Source organism: Leucopleurus acutus, assembly GCF_964270905.1.
Source record: "Leucopleurus acutus genome assembly, chromosome: 5".
Taxonomy (NCBI): domain Eukaryota; kingdom Metazoa; phylum Chordata; class Mammalia; order Artiodactyla; family Delphinidae; genus Leucopleurus; species Leucopleurus acutus.
Window position 1 is genome coordinate 13,276,669 of NC_139147.1, and position 19,052 is coordinate 13,295,720.

General features: G+C 47.7%; 1 protein-coding gene across 1 annotated transcript; it reads left to right on the plus strand.

The window, feature by feature from the left end:
* Positions 1-2,848: 2,848 nt before the first annotated feature.
* On the plus strand, positions 2,849-3,590 carry LOC309962564 (small ubiquitin-related modifier 2-like; the record flags this gene model as incomplete). Its single annotated transcript, XM_082840420.1, is given in 3 exon segments — positions 2,849-3,051; positions 3,053-3,077; positions 3,080-3,590. Coding segments are annotated over 3 exon segments (405 nt in total), but the record flags the coding sequence as incomplete, so codon positions are not given.
* Between the last annotated feature and the right edge of the window lie 15,462 nt (positions 3,591-19,052).

Consider the following 19,052-nt stretch of genomic DNA (forward strand, 5'->3'; position numbering starts at 1 on the left):
GGATATAATCGACGTATAACATTATACTTGTTCAGAGTATACAACATAATGATTTGACCTTTGTATATATTGTGAATGATTACAACAAGTCCAGTAAACATCTATCAGCACTCATAGTTACAAAACATTTTTTTCCTTGTGATGAGAACTTTAAAATCCACTCTCTTAGCAATTTTCAAGTATACAATACGGTATTATTTTATTTTATTTTTATTTTTTTGCGGTACGCGGACCTCTCACTGCTGTGGCCTCTCCCGTTGCGGAGCACAGGCTCCGGACGCGCAGGCTCAGCGGCCATGGCTCACGGGCCCAGCCGTTCCGCGGCATGTGGGATCTTCCCGGACCGGGGCATGAACCCGTGTCCCCTGCACCGACAGGCAGACTCTCAACCACTGCGCCACCAGGGAAGCCCACAATACAGTATTATTAACTATAGTCATCATGCTCTATATTACACTCCCAGGACTTATCTTTTTTATAACTGCAAGTTTGAACCTTCTGACCCCCTTTACCCATTGCCCTGATACCTTCGACTCCCCATCCCTGTCAACCATCAATAAGTTCTCGGTTCTCTGTATCTATGAGCTTGGTTTTTTGTTTTTGTTTTGTTTCGTTTTAGATTCTACATGTAGATGAGATTATACAGTATTTGTCTTTCTCTGACTTATTTCACTTAGCATAATGCCCTCAAGGTCCATCCATGTTGTCCCAAATGGCAAGATTTCATTCTTTTTCATGGCTGAATAATATTCCTTTGTATATCTATACCATATTTTCTTTAACCATTTATCCATCCATGGACACTTAAGTTGTTTCCATGTCTGGGCTATTGTAAATAATGCTGCTGTGAACATGGGGGTGCATATATTTTTTGAGTTAGTGTCTTCATTTTCTTCAGGTAAATACACAGAGGAGGAATTGCTGGATCATACAATAGTTCTATTTTTAAATTTTTGAGGAACCGCCATACTACTTTCCACAGTGGCTGCACTAATTTACATTCCCACCATCAGTGCACAAGGAGTCCCTTTTCTCCACATCTTTGTCAACATTCGTTAACTGTTGTCTTTTCAATAGTAGCCATTCTGACAGGTGTGAGGTAATACCTCACTGTGGTTTTGATCTGCAGAGAGCCTTCTGGAATGCTTGTTCAACAAACGAACTGCCTCTCCCTTCAAGTGTCAAACCTGAGTGAGTTTGCAATCCCTGTCGCCAGCATCTGATGAAACAATATTCCAGACTAGAATATTCTAGTCTTACAATTCTCATTGTAAGACTAGAGGCTAAGACCTGGGTCACAGTGTTTCTACCTGTGTTACATGTCAGGATTCTCCAGAGGCAAGTCCTTGGAATCAACTCAGGAATTGATGGGAGTCATTTAAATAAACCAGGTTCAGGGAGAAAAAGGCACTGGTTGGGGGTGCTGGGAATTTTGCTTCTTTTGCCTAATGACTATATGAATAAAGTTACTCACTTGAACCTTTCTCTTCTAAGTCTAAGCAGCCCACCTTGGAAGGGTTTATTTTATATAGCATCTTTGGAAGGACTATTCATTTTTATGAATAGTAATAACGATACTGGAGTGGATATCATAGGAGAGAGGATCCAAGCAGATGAGAATGAGAAGGAAAATGATCACGTTCCCGTACTACATTTGCAGATTCAAGGGGAATAGTTAAATATCAACTGAGATCGGGATGACGGCTATTACATATTTTCCCAGGGCTGCTATTAAATAAATATTAAATATTTATTTAATAAATTTATTTTATAAACAATAAATTATCAATTTAATTTATTTAATAATGTAATCATGAACTTAATTTAATAATTAAATGGATTTATTTAATAAATAAAATTATTGAATAAATTAATTTATTTATAATTAAATATTAAATACATATTGTTTCCTCCTCAGCTCCACTCACTACCTCTTTTACAGTGTCTACCTGTGAACCCAAGCTCAGGTGAAAGAAATTAAGGAGTAATATAAATTCTGAAGGTACTTAAGGCAATGTTGTAATATAGTATCATTTCAGGACCAGAATCTTCTGGTCTTGGCCTGCACGTGTTTTCAGGATCAGAACAAGAAGAACATTTGCCATCTTCCCACTTAATGACCTCAAAAGTAAACCTCTGCCCTTTTCAGACTCTCCCACTGCAAAACAAGCTGGCTCTCTTCCCCAGCCCCCCATCCTCTCCAAGTCATAATGGAAAGTGCAAGAGTTTTAAAGACGGGGTTTGACTTTTGCAAACAGGAAGTGTGGATGAAAGCAAAGCTAAGTCAGGTATAGAGTAAAACAAATTTAATCTGTCCAAAGCTGAGAACAATTAGTTCCAAATATTTCTAAATTTTTTTCTTCAATAAGGGGGTCCTTATTCTGAGCGAAGAATTCGAACTGGTAGACGGGTTTCTTGGAAAGGATGATACTCAAACTTCTCTTAGTAACAAACCCTTTAGGAAAAAGGGAATGCATTTAGCAAGGGAAGGAAAGAAATGGTACATACTATTTTGATTTTGAGGCCTAGGAAGATATGATTGTGTAACTGGTTTAGCATTCTGGGGTGGAAACATCCTGAAACCATGGTATATGATAAATTTGGTCTCCTTTCTGAAAGGGTTACAGCCTGGGAAAGAGCTGTTATTCTAGAAGTTTGGCCTGTTACTTGATAAAGCTGAGTTTTAAGAGTAATAGGGAAAAATACCCTTATAAACCAGTAAGAAAATGTCAAAATATTCAAAATAAAAATAGGCAATTAAAAAAGTTAAAAAAAAGAGTAATAGGGAAATATAAAATCTAACAATTGTTTTAAAATAAATAATAAATAAAAATAAACGTGCTCTCCCTCCTCCACCGCTGCCGCCTCCCTCTTCCGCGGCTCTCGGTACTGCTTGTGTGCTCGTTCGGTGCGGACCTGGTCCCTCTTTTGGGAACTGGCCGCAGGGGAGACTCCTGCGCTTGCCTTGGCCGTGGCCGAGGAAAAGCCCAAGGAAGGAGTCAAGACTGAGAACAACGATCGTATTAATTTGAAGGTAGCGGGGCAGGATGGTGGTGCAGTTGAAGATTAAGAGGCATATACACCACTTAGTAAACGAATGAAAGCCTATTGTGAACGACAGGGTTTGTCAATCAGGCAGATCAGATTCCGATTTGATGGGCAGCCAATCAATGAAACAGACACACCCGCACCGTTGGAAATGGAGGATGAAGATACAATTGATGCGTTTCAGCAGCAGACAGAAGGTGTCTACTAAAAAGGGAACCTGCTACTTTACGCCAGAATTCTGTTCCTCCGGACCAAGAAGACATTCTCAATTAGAAAACCGCAATTTGGTTCCACCACATCCTGACTACTACAGTATAGTTCCTCTATTCTTTCATTTTCCCCTTCCCCATTCCTTTATTGTACCTAAAGTAACTGGTGTATGTGCACAAGCATATTGCATTTTTTTTTAACTAAATGGCCAACAGTATGTTTTGATCGACATCAAATGGAGATGGAATGGGGAAAAATACTGGTTCTGTGAAGATAACCCCTTTTCTCCATTAGTGGTATGCTCATCAGCTCTTATCTTTATATTCCAGTAAGTTATTCTGCTCTCACTGTTTAAAAAAAAAGAACAACATAAAAATTCTTGCAAACCTTGTTCGACTGGAGAATTTTAATGTTTTTCATTTATCATTGTAAAACCAAGGACAATTTTATAATTTTTTTGAACGTAGCTGTTACATGTAGGGCAATCTGTCTTTAAGTAGGGATAAATTACTCTAAAAGAAATGAATCCTAGATAGTTTTCCCTTCAAGTCAAGCATCTTGTTGTTTAAATACACTTCTTGTTTAAAAAAACAAACAAACAAACTGAGCACGGCTCCTGAAATGCACCTTATTTTCATTATTTCCCATGAAGTGGGTGTAGTAGGAAGAATAAAGGCCTCCATATCTAATCCCTAGAATGTGTGACTATGTTATGTTATGTGGCAACGAGGAGCTAAGATTGCACATGGAAGTAGGCTGCTGATCAGCTGACTTTGGAATGGGGAGATTAGCCTGGATTATCCAGGTGGGCGCAATATAATCACGAGGGTCCTTAAAAGCCTGTGCAGGAGGCAGCACAGAAGCAGTGTCAGAGTGATGCAGCATGAGAAAGATGCCATTGGCCAGAGCTGGCTTTGAAGGTGGAAGGGACCCATGCGCCAAGGAATATGGGCAGCCTCAACAAACTGGAAAAGGGAAGAAAACAGATTCTCCCCGCGAGTCTCGAGAAAGGAATGCAGCCCTGCCCACACCCTGATTTTAGCCCCGTGAGTCCCATTTCAGACTTCTGACCTCCAGATAGTACATTTGTGTTGTTTCACTAAGTTTGTAGTAATTTGTTACGGCAGCAGTAGGAAAGTAATGTAGAAGGTCAGTCAAGTAGAAACAAAATTCACTTATGAAACTTCTTATTTAGTTTTTAAAATAATATTGATACCATCAAGGTACACAGCTGTTTTATGCTCAGATATTTTGTTCCACATGACCCACTTCTACAAAGTACCAGTTAGTCCTGTTTTGTACACATTTTTTCTTTGGGATAAAAACTAGTGTTTATTACATGAAACACTTTTTTTTGACCAGGAGGGATTATTTTGTCCTTTATTAGCTGGCTTTTAGAAATGATTTACAACAAAGTCCAAGCTCTTTATTTCCAATAAGGAATTATCTTGGAGTAGCGAATAGTGGAAAAATGGTTGTGAGCCTTTTATATTTCCATCAGCTGTCCCCAGATAATATAGGTGTGATAAATGAATTCATGGGGAAAAATGCCTGGGTAGCTGCAATTTATAATGTTTTTCAGTTACTAATTTATATGTTAGAACTCAGGGCTTTGATCAATCAAAGAGAATCATTTGCAATAACAGGGATTCTAAGAGCCTGGGATGTTGCTTCCTACATACCACAAGTTTTGAGACGATAAAAGCAACACTTGTTTTAGAAGTAAAAAAAGAAAAAAAATGTAAATGCTGAGAGGAATGAATAATGCAGCTATTGAAAGGCACCTATAGACAGAGCTGAGTCACAGACATGCAATAATTCAGAATATTCGGAACGCTGTGAGAAAAGGGTGCTTTTCCCAAGCTGGAGTGTCTCTGCCTCCTGCCCTGGACGTGGTACTCCCCCCACCCTCCCTGGGGCTCCTACACATTTTTGATTCTAAAGCTCCACAATCATTATTGTCCTTCACTCTCAGGCTTTTTAAAAGAAAACCCTTAGACGTCTCCATAACACATTTTCCCTCTCCTTTTCAAAAGGAAGTGAAGAAAGCCTTCTGAGGAGAGAAGATACCTTTTCAGTGACCCTTGTAACCAACCAAAGAATTCAATTCAATCCAACAAAGAGTTACTCAGATAAGAAAACTGACCCAAACACGATGGGGAAAGGGTTTGATGCTGATTACAAATCCTCAGCTGTTGTGCATTTATTCTTCACAGTTAGAAGAGGTGGTGGCGGGACTTCCCTGGCGGTCCAGTGGTTAAAACTCCGTGCTTCTAGTGCAGGGGGCACGGGTTTGATCCCTGGTCAGGGAACTAAGATCTCATATGTCGCGAGGTGCGGCCAAAAAAAGAAGTAGTAGAGAGCTGATACTTGCTATGGACTGAATTGTGCCCCCCCCCCGCCCCCGCCAACTTCCTGTGTTGAAGTCCTAACCCTTAGTACCTCAGAATGGGACTGTATTTGGAGACAGGGCCTTTGAAGAGGTGATTACCCTAAAAGGGGGTCCTTAGCCTGGGGCCTAATCCCATATGACTGGTGTCCTTATAAGAAGAGGAGATTAGGACAGCGGGGAACACCAGGGATGCTTGCACGTGGAGGAAAGACCATGTGCGGACACAGTGAGAAGGCAGCCACTTGCAAGCCAAAAAGAGTGGTCTCAGCCCTGCCCCACACCTTGATCTCAGAGTTCCAGCCTTCTGAACAGCAAGAGAATCCACTTCTGTTGTGTAAGCCAGCCAGTCTGCAGTGCCTTATCAGGGCAGCCTGAGCAAATGAATACAGTACGTACTAAAGCGAGACTCTCGGACCCCATTGGAGTCATCACAGTTGTGAGTTAGCAGCAGCCCAGACAGAAACTCTTGGGTACCAGCGTGGAAGCCCGATGCTGGCTCCTGCCAGAGGCTCAGCACTGCCCTTCCACCCTGGCCAGCAGTATTCAATTCTTGCTTGACCCCTTTGCCTCTTTCCCTGTGCACCTCGGAAGCCTGGGGAAGCCGTGGCTTCTCCGCCTTTGCATCTCTCCCTGTCTTCAGCCCCGGATGTTACACAGCACAGAGCAGGCAGTTTTAAATGCTGGTTAAATCAGGGCTTGTCTCTAATCAGTGTGCATTCCTTACCTCCCCCAAAAGTATGGTAATGATGACCATCCATGTCTACACTAAATGGACCAACAGACTCTCTGAGAAGATGGGACAGTGGGTCAGGATGGGACATGAGGTCTTCCAGTTGGGATTCCTGCAGACACTGTGTCCCACGTTGGATTCCTCCAAAACTGACTAGTCTTCTGCCTCTGGGCAGACACGGGACTGGGCCATGGGAACGTGAGGATGAAGGAGCCGTCCCCTGTAGGAGCAGGTAGAGCTGTCCTCTCTTCCCTAGAATACAGTGTGGTCAGCGTCATACCCGTGGGCTGCCTGCACCAGCTCCGAAGATGGAGTGACAGGTTCTGTTTGGGAGGCCAGGCAATCCAGGGCTAGGAAAGCAACTGGAGATCCAGCCTGGGGGGATGAGGCAGTGGCCCTCTGACCTTGGCAAATTACTCAGTCTCTTTATGGTTTAAATGGAAGCTATAGAACATATTTTGGAAAGTTGGCGTAAATATAAAATGAAAAATTGAATTAGAAACTGCATAATGGGACATTATGCATAAGAGGTTAAGAATCCACCTGCCAATGCAGGGGACCCGGGTTCGAGCCCTGCTCCGGGAAGATCCCACATGCTGCGGAGCAACTAAGCCCATGCGCCACAACTACTGAGCCTGCGCTCTAGAGCCTGTGAGCCACAACTACTGAAGCCTGTGCCCTAGAGCCCGCGAGCCACAACTACTGAGCCCATGTGCCACAACTACTGAAGCCTGCGTGCCTAGAGCCCATGCTCTGCAACAAGAGAAGCCACTGCCATGAGAAGCCCGCGCACTGCAACGAAGAGTAGCCCCCTCTCGCCACAACTAGAGAAAGTCTGCGTGCAGCAACAAAGACCCAACACAGCCAAAAAAAATAAATAAATAAATAAATTTTTTTAAAAAAGAAACTGCATAATGTGATGCCTCACACACCATAGGTGATTAGTAACCATGAGGAAGAAGAGAGCCCCTCAAAGGAGATGATGGGGGCTTCCCTGGTGGCGCAGTGGTTGAGAGTCCGCCTGCCGATGCAGGGGACACGGGTTCGTGCCCTGGTCCGGGAAGATCCCACATGCCGTGGAACGGCTGGGCCCGTGAGCCATGGCTGCTGAGCCTCTGCGTCCGGAGACTGTGCTCTGCAACGGGAGAGGCTGCAACAGTGAGAGGCCCGCGTACCGCAAAAAAAAAAAAAAAAAAAAAACAAACAGGAGATGATGGGCCAGCCTGACCTCGAACAGAGAACAGGAGCACGCCAGACAGAGGAGAACTTGGATGGAAAGCAGTAGACCAGGCAGAGGACCAAGGAGAAAAAAGGTGCTGTTCGGGGAGCCTTGAGTCACCCCATGTCAATGTTAGCAATGTTGTGGGAAATCAGGAAGGCAGAAAGGGACTTCAGTGCCAGGTGAAAAAGTGCCAGGCCTTTGTTCTATATTTAGCAGAGAGACTTTTCCAGAGAGTGTGTGACAGAGGGGTAGAAGGTGGAAGTAGAGGAGGAAGGGGTAGGGTCAGTCCAAGCTGCTTCCCATTTTTCCAGCCTGGGCTCTGCTTCCTTAGATGGTAAGGCCAGAAACTGACCTGGGAAACAGAAGAGGTTAGTGGGACTTGTTTGTTGTTGTTTGGGGAAGGTGTGAAGTAGACACGATGAGATTATGCTCATGTTAAGTTCATGAGGCTTTTGGGGTATCCAGGGAGAGATGCCTAGTGAGCTTGTCAAAAAAGAGTCTAGCCTTTTGTCAATCAGTCAGGGATCCATTGTGTCCCCAACATGGGCTGAGTACTGTTCTAAGTTTTTCCTGTATCACCGCATCTCATAACATCCCTGTGAGAGTGACAATGTCACGAGCCTCATTTTAAAGACAAGGGCTGTGATGGACTGAACTGTGTCTGTCCACAGCGCCCCTGCCCCAGTTCATATGTTGAAGCCCTAACCCCCAATGTGACTATTGGGAGATAAGGCCTTATGGGAGATAATTAAGGTTATTTTAAAAATTAATTAATTATTTATTTTGGCTGCGCTGGGTCTTCGTCGCCGCGCACGGGCTTCTCTAGTTAGGCACGCGGACTCAGTAGTTGCTGCACGCGTGCTTAGTTGCAGCATGTGGGATCTTAGTTCCTGACGAGGGATCAAACCCGGGCCCTCTGCATTGCAAGCATGGAGTCTTAACCACTGGACTGCCAGGGACGTCCTGATAATTTAGGTTAAATGACGTCATAAGGGTGGGGGCCTGGTGCAATAGGGCTGGTGTCCTCATAAGAAGAGGAAGAGACATCAGCGCTCTCTCTCAGTGTGCGCACAGAGGAATGGCCACGTGAGGTCATAGTGAGAAGGCAGCTGTCTGCAAGCCAGCAGGAGAGGTCTCACCAGAAACCAACCCTGATGGCACCTTGATCTTGAACTTCTAGGCTCCAGAACTGTAAGGAAAATGAATTTCTTTAATTTTTTTAAAGATTTTTTTGATGTGTACCATTTTTAAAGTCTTTATTGAATTTGTTACAATATTGCTTCTATTTTGTGTTCTCTTTTTCTGGCCACAAGGCATGTGGGACCTTAGCTCCCTGACCAGGGATCGAACCCACAACCCCTGTGCTGGAAGGTGAAGTCTCAACCACTGGACCACCAGGGAAGTCCCTTTTTAATTTATTTTAAATTAAAGTAAATGGTTAAGTTACCCAGTCTACAGCATTCTGTTATGGCAGCCCAAGATGACTAATACAAGGGCAATTAAGCACAGAGACACTAAGTAACTTGTCCAAGGTCACACAGCTGGGAAGGAACAGAGGCAAGATTTGGCTTAGGGCAGAATCTTTGCTTTTAACCACTAGCCTCTTTGCTTTTAACTACTGCCTCTCTAGGCAGTGTGTGTGTGTGTGTGTGTGTGTGTGTGTGTGTGTGTAGGGGCAACATCTCCACGTGAATGGAGAAAAAATGGGGCTGTCACTTTATTTCGAGAGGAGAGGTTGATTTCTGGGGCCCCACTGCACCGGTGTGCCTACCCTTGAAGCCTTGTGACTGTTGTGCTGAGGCTGCATGGCCACGTTCCAAGCTTCTCCATACACTTCTGTGAGACTAGGGAGGAGGACACTTCTGTAGAATGGAGAATAAATGTGTGGTCTGAGGCAGGCGGAGCTGCAGACATGTGCTCTGGCATGTTCTGTTTCTTGCATGTTGCCCAGGTGCTGGAGGCGTGGGAAAGGGTGGGAAAGGCTCTGCCCGGCCCTCACCCTCACCCTCACGCTCACCGGGCCAGCAGCACCTGTGAACTAAGTGAAGAGAGAATCCGATAGGCTACAATCTGGCGAATCATCCAGAGACCCACCACCATACAGTAGTTACAGTTTGTTTTAAGATGAGCTTTCATTCTTTCCCATGTAGATGAGTTAAAGATCGGGCTGGGGCAGGTGGAGGTGGAAAAAATAAAATCAGATTGGGTTTCACTTGGAGACCCGTGGATGCATTCCTGGTAATTGTTTCATTTATTTATTTTTATTTATTTAATTGGCATATAGTTGATTTACAATGCTGTGCTAATTTCTGCTGTACAGCAAAGTGATTCAGTTATCCATATATATACATTTTTTAAAATATTCTTTTCCATTATGGTTTATCATAGGATATTGAATATAGTTCTCTGTGCTGCACAGTAGAACCTTGCTGTTTATCCATCCTCTATATAAAAGCTTACATCTGCTGACCGCAAACTTCCACTCCATCCCTCCCCCACCCCCCTCCCCCTTGGCAACCACCAGTCTGTTCTCTATGTCCGTGATTCTGTTTCTGTCCTGGTAATTGTTTTTTGTTGTTGTTTTGTTTTTCTGGTAATTGTTTTTGATTCTCAACTCTTTCTCCTCATTTTGAGGAGGGTTCCGCCCCCCCACCCCGGTTGTTTGTCTGTCCCCTTGCCTTGGAGTCCCTGAAATATTCCACAGCTCTGTCCCTGCCAACTCTGCAGAAGTGCTGCCATTGCTCAGAGGCTGTTCACAGCCAAGTGGGAGAGTTTCTCCACAAACTTCCATTTCAGTGAAAACAGAAAATAAAATGCAACCAAGCACGTTACAAGGGGGAGGCAGTGCTAGGTTCCTTGGCTGTGCGGCGGCCTGATTTGCCTGGCCCGTCCTCTCTGACCTTGACTTTCTTTGTTGGTCTGGCCTGCTAGTTTGCATACTGAGGTCTGTATTGGTCTGGCCTGCTAGTTTGCATACTGAGGCTTCCTTGGTCTTTTCTCTGTAACTGAAGGTTTGTCACGACTGGGAAAGTGTCCCGCCTTCCCAAGTCCTCTTCTGAACGCTCTTTCACCCCACTCCTAACATCTGTCCTTAGGGAAGAGAGCCTTGGTTAAACAAATTCTTTACTAAGAAGTTGTTCTTAATATTGTCATTCCTCCCAGGTGACTTTGCATGTTCCGAGAGGGCTGATGTGTTTCCCAACACTACATGCAGATGAATCACCTGAAGCATTTATTGTGCTGTAGATTCAGATTCAGTGTGTCTGGGATGAGGCCTCCCCGAGACCCTGCATTTCTGACACTGGGCGGTGACGTTGCTGCTGGCCCATGGACCTCACTTTGAGTAGCCAGGCTATAGACGAACACCGAATGGGCGAATGGTTGTGAGAAACGCTACTGGAATGGGTATTAGTCAGGGCTCTCCAAAGAAACAAACCAGTAGGAGATATCTATATTTAGATAGATCGATATAGATATATGAAGAGATTTATTATAAGAAACCGGCTTATATGATTATGGAAGCTGAGAAGTCCCCAGATCTGTAATTGGCAGGCTGGAGACCCAGGAGAGCTGATGGTGTCAGTTTCAGTCTGAAGGCCTGCAGGCTGGGACCCAAGAAGAACTGGTGTTTCAGTTTGAGTCTGAAGGCAGGAAAGGACCCATGTCTCAGGGAATTCCCTGGTGGTCCAGTGGTTAGGACTCTGTGCTTTCACTGTGGAGGGTATAGGTCCGATCCCTGGTTGGGGAACTAAGATCCCGCAAGCTGCATGGTGGGGCCAGAAAAAAAAAAAAGACTCATGTCTCAGTTCACATCATCAGGCAGGAGGAATTCTGTCTTACTCCCAGGAGGGTCAGCCTTCTGGTTCTATTCAGGCCTTCAACTGACTGAGTGAGGCCACCTCACATTAGCAAGGGCAATCTGCTTTACTCAGTCTACTGATTCAAATGTTAACCTCCTCCAGAAACACCTTCACAGATGTCTGTGACCAAACCTAGACCAAAGGTTTGGACATCCCCCCCGCCCTCATGCCCTCGTCAAGTTGACACAAAAAATGCACCCTCACAGGACGGGAGTGTGTATCCTCCTCTGGGGTTTTCATGGCCCCTGGGCTGTCCTGGCTAGTCTTCTTGGAATTCTCTAGCGAGAAGATCCAAGTGTGTCCCCTTGTAAGCTGAGTGTTCATTGCTGCACCTCATCTAAAAGCTCTCAAGGGCATCTCTCTACATGACACCTGGCTATGCTCCATCCATTCTGGCATATAAAGGACAAATGCTACTTTACATTTATGTTCAACCTCTTAATTTAGTTATACTGAGTGCCTGCTCTGGGAAAGGTACAAACTGGGGGTCAGGGAGGACCAAGGGTGAGACACCCCAGAGTGGCAGGGGTGTAGAAGGGACAGGCTACTTAATTTGCAGGGCCCAGAGCAAAAGGGAAATTGCAGGCTTGTGGTTCAAAAATTAGGATTTTTTGCTTGCCAATGCGGGGGACACGGGTTCGAGCCCTGGTCCGGGAAGATCCCACATGCCGCGGGGCAACTAGACCCGTGCGCCACAACTACTGAGACTGCGCTCTGGAGCCCGCGAACCACAACTACTGAAGCCCACGTGCCGCAACTACTGAAGCCCGAGTGCCTAGAGCCCGTGCTCTGCAACAAGAGAAGCCACCGCAATGAGAAGCCTGTGTACCGCAATGAAGAGTAGCCACCGCTCGCCGTAACTAGAGAAAGCCTGTGTGCAGCAACGAAGACCCAACGCAGCCAAAAAAAAAAAAAAAATTAGGATTTTTAAAGGCAGCATTGGCAGAGCAATAAATCAAGTATGGGGCCCTTCTGAGTGCAGGACCCTGTGGGAGTGCACGGGTCATATGCCCGTGAATCTGGTCCTGGGTATTGGGGAAGGAGGGAGGAAACAATATGGTGGAAGGAGCGGAGGGAGAGTCAGCTTAGGGGCCAGATGGAAACGCTGGCCTATTGATTTGTGCCTCTTTTTCTGTGTGTGTGTGTGTGTGTGTGATTGTTTTTTGTAGTCAATGTGTATTTTTAAATTATTTATTTATTTATATTTTTTGGCCACTCTGTCTGGCATGTGGGATCTTAATTCCCTGATCAGGGATCGAACACATGCCCCCTGCACTGGAAGCGTGGAGTCTTAACCACTGGACTGCCAGGGAAGTCCCAATTTGTGCCCCTTTAAGTTTTCTTCCTTCCCTCCCTCCCTTCCTTCTTTCCTCCCCTCCCCTTTTTTTTCAATAAATTTATTTAATTAATTTATTTATTTTTGGCTGTGTTGGGTCTTTGTTGCTGCGTGTGGGCTTTTTTTAGTTGTGGCGAGAGGGCGCTACTCTTCATTGCAGTGCACGGGCTTCTCATTGTGGTGGCTTCTCTTGTTGCAGAGCACGGGCTCTAGGCACTCGGGCTTCAGTAGTTGTGGCATGCGGGCTCAGTAGTTGTGGCACACAGGCTTAGTTGCTCCGTGGTATGTGGGATCTTCCCGGACCAGGGCTCGAACCCATATGCCCTGCATTGGCAGGTGGATTCTTAACCACTACGCTATCAGGGAAGTCCCTAGGTTAGGTTTTAAAGTCATCTTCCAGCTGTTTCTCATAGCTCTAGAGGAGTGATTCTCAAAAGGAAACCATCCCAAGAATGGCTTACCAGGAGGCAGACATTCCACTTTCTCCGAACCTATTGTCAGGGCCTTGGTATTCATGCGTGACCTGGCTGATTGGTTAGAGAAATGCTCAGGAAGATATAAAACAGAGGTCCCTGCCAGTAAAATATGACTAACTAGAACTTTCTTGTTCTAGATTTTAACTCAAACTGTCTACTAATCTTTGAGGCAATCTGTCAGGTGAAGGGGGTTCTTGGCAAGAGATTGAGGATGAGTCAGAGCAAACTCACAACAGCTGCTTTGGAAAACCACTCACCTCTCTCTTGGTGGGTTCCCAAGTAAATGATAACTCAACCAGTAAGTGCTTTTGTGACAAATATATTTTTTTTAAATTTTTTTTTTTTGTCACGCCACACGGCATGCAGGATCCTAGTTCCCCAACCAGGGATCAAACCCGTGCCCCCTGCAGTGGAAGCACAGAGTCTTAACCACAGGACTGCCAGGGAAGTCGTGAGATATGTGTCTTTTTAATAAGCTGCCTCATGTCCTTTTAAAAAGAGGTCATCCACAAATAAATGACAGAAAAGAAAATAAGTGCCAAAGTCCTCGTTTTAGGAAACACAGGAGGCTAATTCATTCATTCTGTAAATATTTACTGAGCAATTACTTTGTGCCAGGCTCAGTTCTAGACACCACAGCAGGATTACAGCAGGAAATGAAAGAGACCACAGTCCTGCCCTCTGGGAGCATCAGTTCGAATGGAAGGTGGAGGTACAAACAGAGGCTGCTGCAGGGCTGCCTAGAGAGGAGGGTGTGGGCTTATCTTTGTGGTTTAGATACGGGGAGATAGTGAGAAAGGCCATTTTCTGTGACTTAGCTATGACCATATTTAGTGAGGCTTTCAGTAAGTGATGGGGAAGAAAATGTTGACTTGTAGTTGAAATTAGGGTCATGAACTAGAAATATAACTTCTGTGGGTTCTTTTATCCTAAACCCTTAATTCTACCCTTAAAACTCCACTTTTTAAAAATTTTTTATTGCCAATGCTGTGTTCTTTTGAGATGTCAACGGTGCCCTCAGGAGATGGGACGCCAGATGGCATTTGTCTGTGTTTTAATCAAAACACCCCATTCTCTTCGACATGGTGTGAAGCAGCAGCATTCTGTGCTGAGCAGAGACAAGAAACAGTACAGATACCTGTAATAGCTTTTTTGATTTCAAGGGCAAGAAATGTACCCAAAGGCTAGGTCAGCCTAATTTCATTAACTTCAATGGTGACACCATTATTGTGGGAACAAACCCTCCCATAGTCAGCCCTGAGCAGATTCCGAGAGGCAAAGTCCTAATGTGTTGATGTAGGTGGGGCTGAGGGAGAGAACGATTGACGAAAAGCCCCAAATGGTGGTTTCCTATGTATCCACCTCCCCTTTATGGGCAGGGCTAAGCATTTCTCTTCTACTGTCTCCTTCATGGTTTTCAACCACTTAATGAAATGTTATTATCCAATTTAAAAAATTAGGAAACTGTGGGTCAGAGAGTTTAGTTCACTTAGCTATGCCCAATAGCTAACTTATATGAGTGCATACTGTGTGCTGTGCGACTTCTTTTTAATCCCTTCAACATCCTTGTGGATTAGGTGGTATTACTCCTGTTTTACAGAATGAAAAAGCGAGGCTTACAAAAGATTAAATAACTTGCACAAGGCTCTGGAGGTGGAAAGCGGTGGAGCTTGGATTCAAACCAGCCCGTGTAACTCCAGAGTTTTTCCTCTCCACCGCTTTTCCGATTTCTTAGGAGCAGAAAGAGCTATGCCCAAGGCAATCAGATGGCCACCCTGAGGACTCATCTGAAGCTGTCTTGCAACCATGCTACCTCCTTAACAGGAGGGCCATGATGGCAGTAGACCTCAGTGAGGCAGAGAAGAAATAATTTTCGGGGGGGAGGGGAGTTACAAGTGACAGACACTCATTATATTATTTAAATATAATTTCAGCTGCTGTACCAGAAACCCAAGTATTAGAGGCATAATAAAACAAAGATTGCTTTCTCTGACATGCAATAGTCTTGGTGTTGGCGTGTGTGTGTGTGTGTTTCTCATATATATATTCCCCTTCCAAGATGGTGGCTTGTAATAGGTTAAGAAATTGCTCTTTCTCCTGGGATGGAAAGCTTCACAAAGGAATGACTCTCCATTGAGAAGTCTGGGCAAGGTCTTGGCTGAGATGAGGTCTTTCTTTGAAAGTGTGTCTTTTGGAAAATCTCTCAAACTTCACTCAACATTCTTGCAATACCCATTATGGGACCTGGTGGACATATCACTCTGAGATCTACTATCCTAACCATTCTTCTCAAACTGATGTTTTAGAAACATTTCGGATCTTTAAAGCTCTTGCTTCTTTTTTTTGCGCCTCTATAATTCATTGATAAGTATTTTTGAGAGCCCCAAATGTGCCAGGTACGGTGATAGGCACTGGGATACAGCAGAGAGCAAGGTAGCTGAGAATCTGGATCCAGTGAAGTGCTGTGCTGGTGGAGGAGACCATAATTAACTGGCAATTTCAGCCTCCTTTAATACAGGGGTTGGTGGGAGGACTGGGGGTAGGAGATATGGGTGCCTGACCTTAACTGGATTCGGCAGGTTTCCAGTATCTACAAGACCGTATGCTGCAGTTGGAGTTCAGCAAAAGTCTGCTGCATGGATGCACTGGCTGTTAAGCTAGGATCTGGAGAATGGGTGGGAATTAGTCAAGTGAAGGGAAAGTGTGAGGGTGGGGTGGGGAGTGGGGCGGGCTCTGGGCAAAAGGAGGAGACCCAGAAGGGAGAGAGCACAATGAGATTTTTCTGTTTAGAGGGATGATTTTGCAAAGTGGAAAGTGTGGAGAGTAGATTTCAGGAGGCAAGGCCCGGAGTGGAAAGAGATGGGAGACCTTTGATGCGGTTGGGGGAGAAAGCATTGGGGAAGACGGCGTGGATTTAGGAGGAGGCTAGAAGAGATGGGAGAAGGAGGAGGGAAGAGAAGTCAAGGATGACTTCCAGTGTTCCAGTTGAGTTTTATGCTCTAGGACACAGGCATTTCTTTTTGCAGATTCTTTTTGTTTTCAGCCAGATAACCCCAGGGACACAGGCCTCCGCCCTCCCTCAGGGCGACTGGGTCCACTGAATCAGGTTGTAGTGAATATTCACCCCAGCCTTTGTTCTTAATGGTGGTGTCCAAAGCTCTTAAGGCGAGGAGGAAGCACTGACGGGTGTGGGGAAGAGATTTCGTTAGCGTCTCTACTGCCGGAGTCCGGGTTTCCTCTTCCTCACAATCTCGCCAAAGGTAAATGGCAAACATCGTTTCCGGATTTTACAGAAGAGACCAGGAGGCAGGTCTGTGTGAATTTAGCCCGAGTCGCATACTGCTCAGTAGGTGAATGTGAGCCTGTGATTTCAAGTGTACTTGCTGGGCAAGATGAGTCAACCCGGTGAGTCCTGGACTCCCCAGGATTCGGTTAAGGCCACCGTGCCCTACCTGGAGCTTGGTTAGCGTCTAACACCTCCCAGCATCCACAGGAAGAAAACCTTAGGGTTTTTTCTTCTCGTCCAAAAGTTCCTGTCTCCCCCTAGAGTCAGGCACACGCCTCCCAAGCCAGACCACGTGTCACAGGTACAACGTTTTTTGGCTCTTCCCCTCCCCCCGTTCCGTTCTTCTTTCCTCTCCGCCTTAGGTGGCAGGAAAATCCTTTACCTCGGACCAATCCCACTGATACCGAGCCGCGCGCGCGCGCGCGCCAACTCGAGCTCCATCACTCTACGTCATTGGCCACCTCCACCTATGCACAGTGACAGGCAGCTTCGCGGACCTATTGCGGGAGGAGGCGGAGGCCGCTCGGCCCTCCCAGAGCTGCTTTGTTAGGGGCTTCCTCGCTGTTCCCCAGCCGCCGCGCCTCCGCTGCCTTCCCCTGCTCTCCCCAAGCCGCGCCGCCGGAGCCTAGTGGGAAGGCAATCCCGGCGTGCGTGGCGGGGGAACCTCTCCGGCCGCGTGCCGCGGGCGGGGATGCAGCCCGGGTGCCCAGCGTGCGCCTGTTGTCACTCTCCAGCCCAACTCTGAACGCCCCGCTCATGTGTCCGCCGTCTCTGATTGGCTGTCCGGAGGCGGAGCGATTGTCAGGCGGACCAATCGGAACTCGGTTTCCCACGGGCTTCCACGGACCCGCCCCCTAGGCGGCTGGCGGAGGCACCCTGACAGCTCCCATTGGCAGACTGGCTAAGGGGCCGAAGCGAGGCCGGGCAGAGCAGCGCCGCCGCCGTCGGGCGCGCAGCTCTGCAGCGCCGCGAACGCCTCTGTGTCCGCAGCCCCCGGAGCCCCGCGGCCCCGCATTGTCCCTGGCCCCCTGGCGGAGATCCGGGACGAACGTCGCGGGTGAGTACCGCGAGCCTGGGGAGTGCCGGCCGGCCGGCTGGAGCCGCCCCGAGGGACGGCAGTGAGGACGCCCGGAGCCTCTCTGCCCGTGACGGGCACGTCCTGACCCCAGTCTCCGGCACATTGGGGCTCCCGGCGGGTCCTAGCTCCCCCCGATTGGGCTTTACTCGTATTGTTTTGGCGATCCCACACTTGGGAGGTGGGGAGCTGGCGAGGGGAGGCAAGGGGAGACATCCTTCGCTCGAGGGAGCAGTCAGGAGGGAGACGAGCCAGTGGCTCCCAGGTGAGGTGCCTGGCGCCGAATGGAAGTGACAGTGTCCAGGCGTTGGCATTCGGTCTTCCCGGCAGCAGGAGGTCAGCGTTGACCTGCGGCGGCGGCGGCACTTTGTATTTGTCGGCTGATTTTTATCAACTTCGGGGAGGGCGTGCGTGTGCTTGCGTGTGTCTCTCTGTGTGTGTCTCCGTCCCTGACTTGGGCACCTCCAGGCCTGGGTTTTCGGCGACGCTGACTGGGCGGTCACCTTGGCTATCCGTGTCACGCTCGGGACCCGACTCACGGGGCGGAGAGCCTGGGGGTTGGCACACAGGGCCGTGGACCCGCCGCAGACCTGGGAGGGGACATTTAAAGCGGCCTCCTGCGCGAGCGCAGACAATGACTCGTCCGGGCGCGGGATCCTGGGGGCTGTGCGTCGGGTCCCCGCGCCGGATCGCCGTCCCGCCTAGCTCTCTTGCAGGCTCGGCCGCTCGGATGCTGCTGCGCTGCGCCGCTCCGCTCATCGCCCAGCTGGGGACCCGCGTGGGGCCCGCTTTTGTTTACAGACCTCGCCATTGGGCGAGAGCTGCGCGCTGCGCTCCCCCGGCTGCCGCCGCGAGCCCCCCTCCGAGCTGGGAGAAGTTGGTGCATGCTGTCAGGTGACGCCCCCTCCCCGGGCCTCCTGGCGAGATGCTGCGGGGAATAGACGCCCAGACGGCGCCTTCGTGCCCAGTCCCCGCTGCGCACTGCATTCCCAGGTTCCCTACACCCAGAGGCCCTCTCGCATTGGCGGCCGTCGGGGCGCTGACTAAGCCACGCTCACCTCCCTTCCAGTGGCATCCTCTGGGCTCGTTCCCAAGCCGGTCCAGGTGGATTCCGAGTCTGCCTTTCCCTGCGTATTGGCAAGTCTTGAAGGACGCGCGCGAGCCCTTGGGGACGCTGGCCAATCCGTGCCCGTTTCAGTGGTACCCACGCAGCCCCGCGGAGCAGCTGTGGGGCATTCTTCACTCAGAGCGGATCGGGTTACCCGCGCGTGCTGACTTGGCGTCCACTTTGTTTGAGCTGGAACAGAGGTTGAGAGCCTGGGCGCTGAGGTCAAAAACCCTGCTTCCAGTGCCTGCTCAGCGTCACTCACGAGCTGGGTGATCTGTTCCAGACCGAGCTACTTAATCGCCCTGCGTC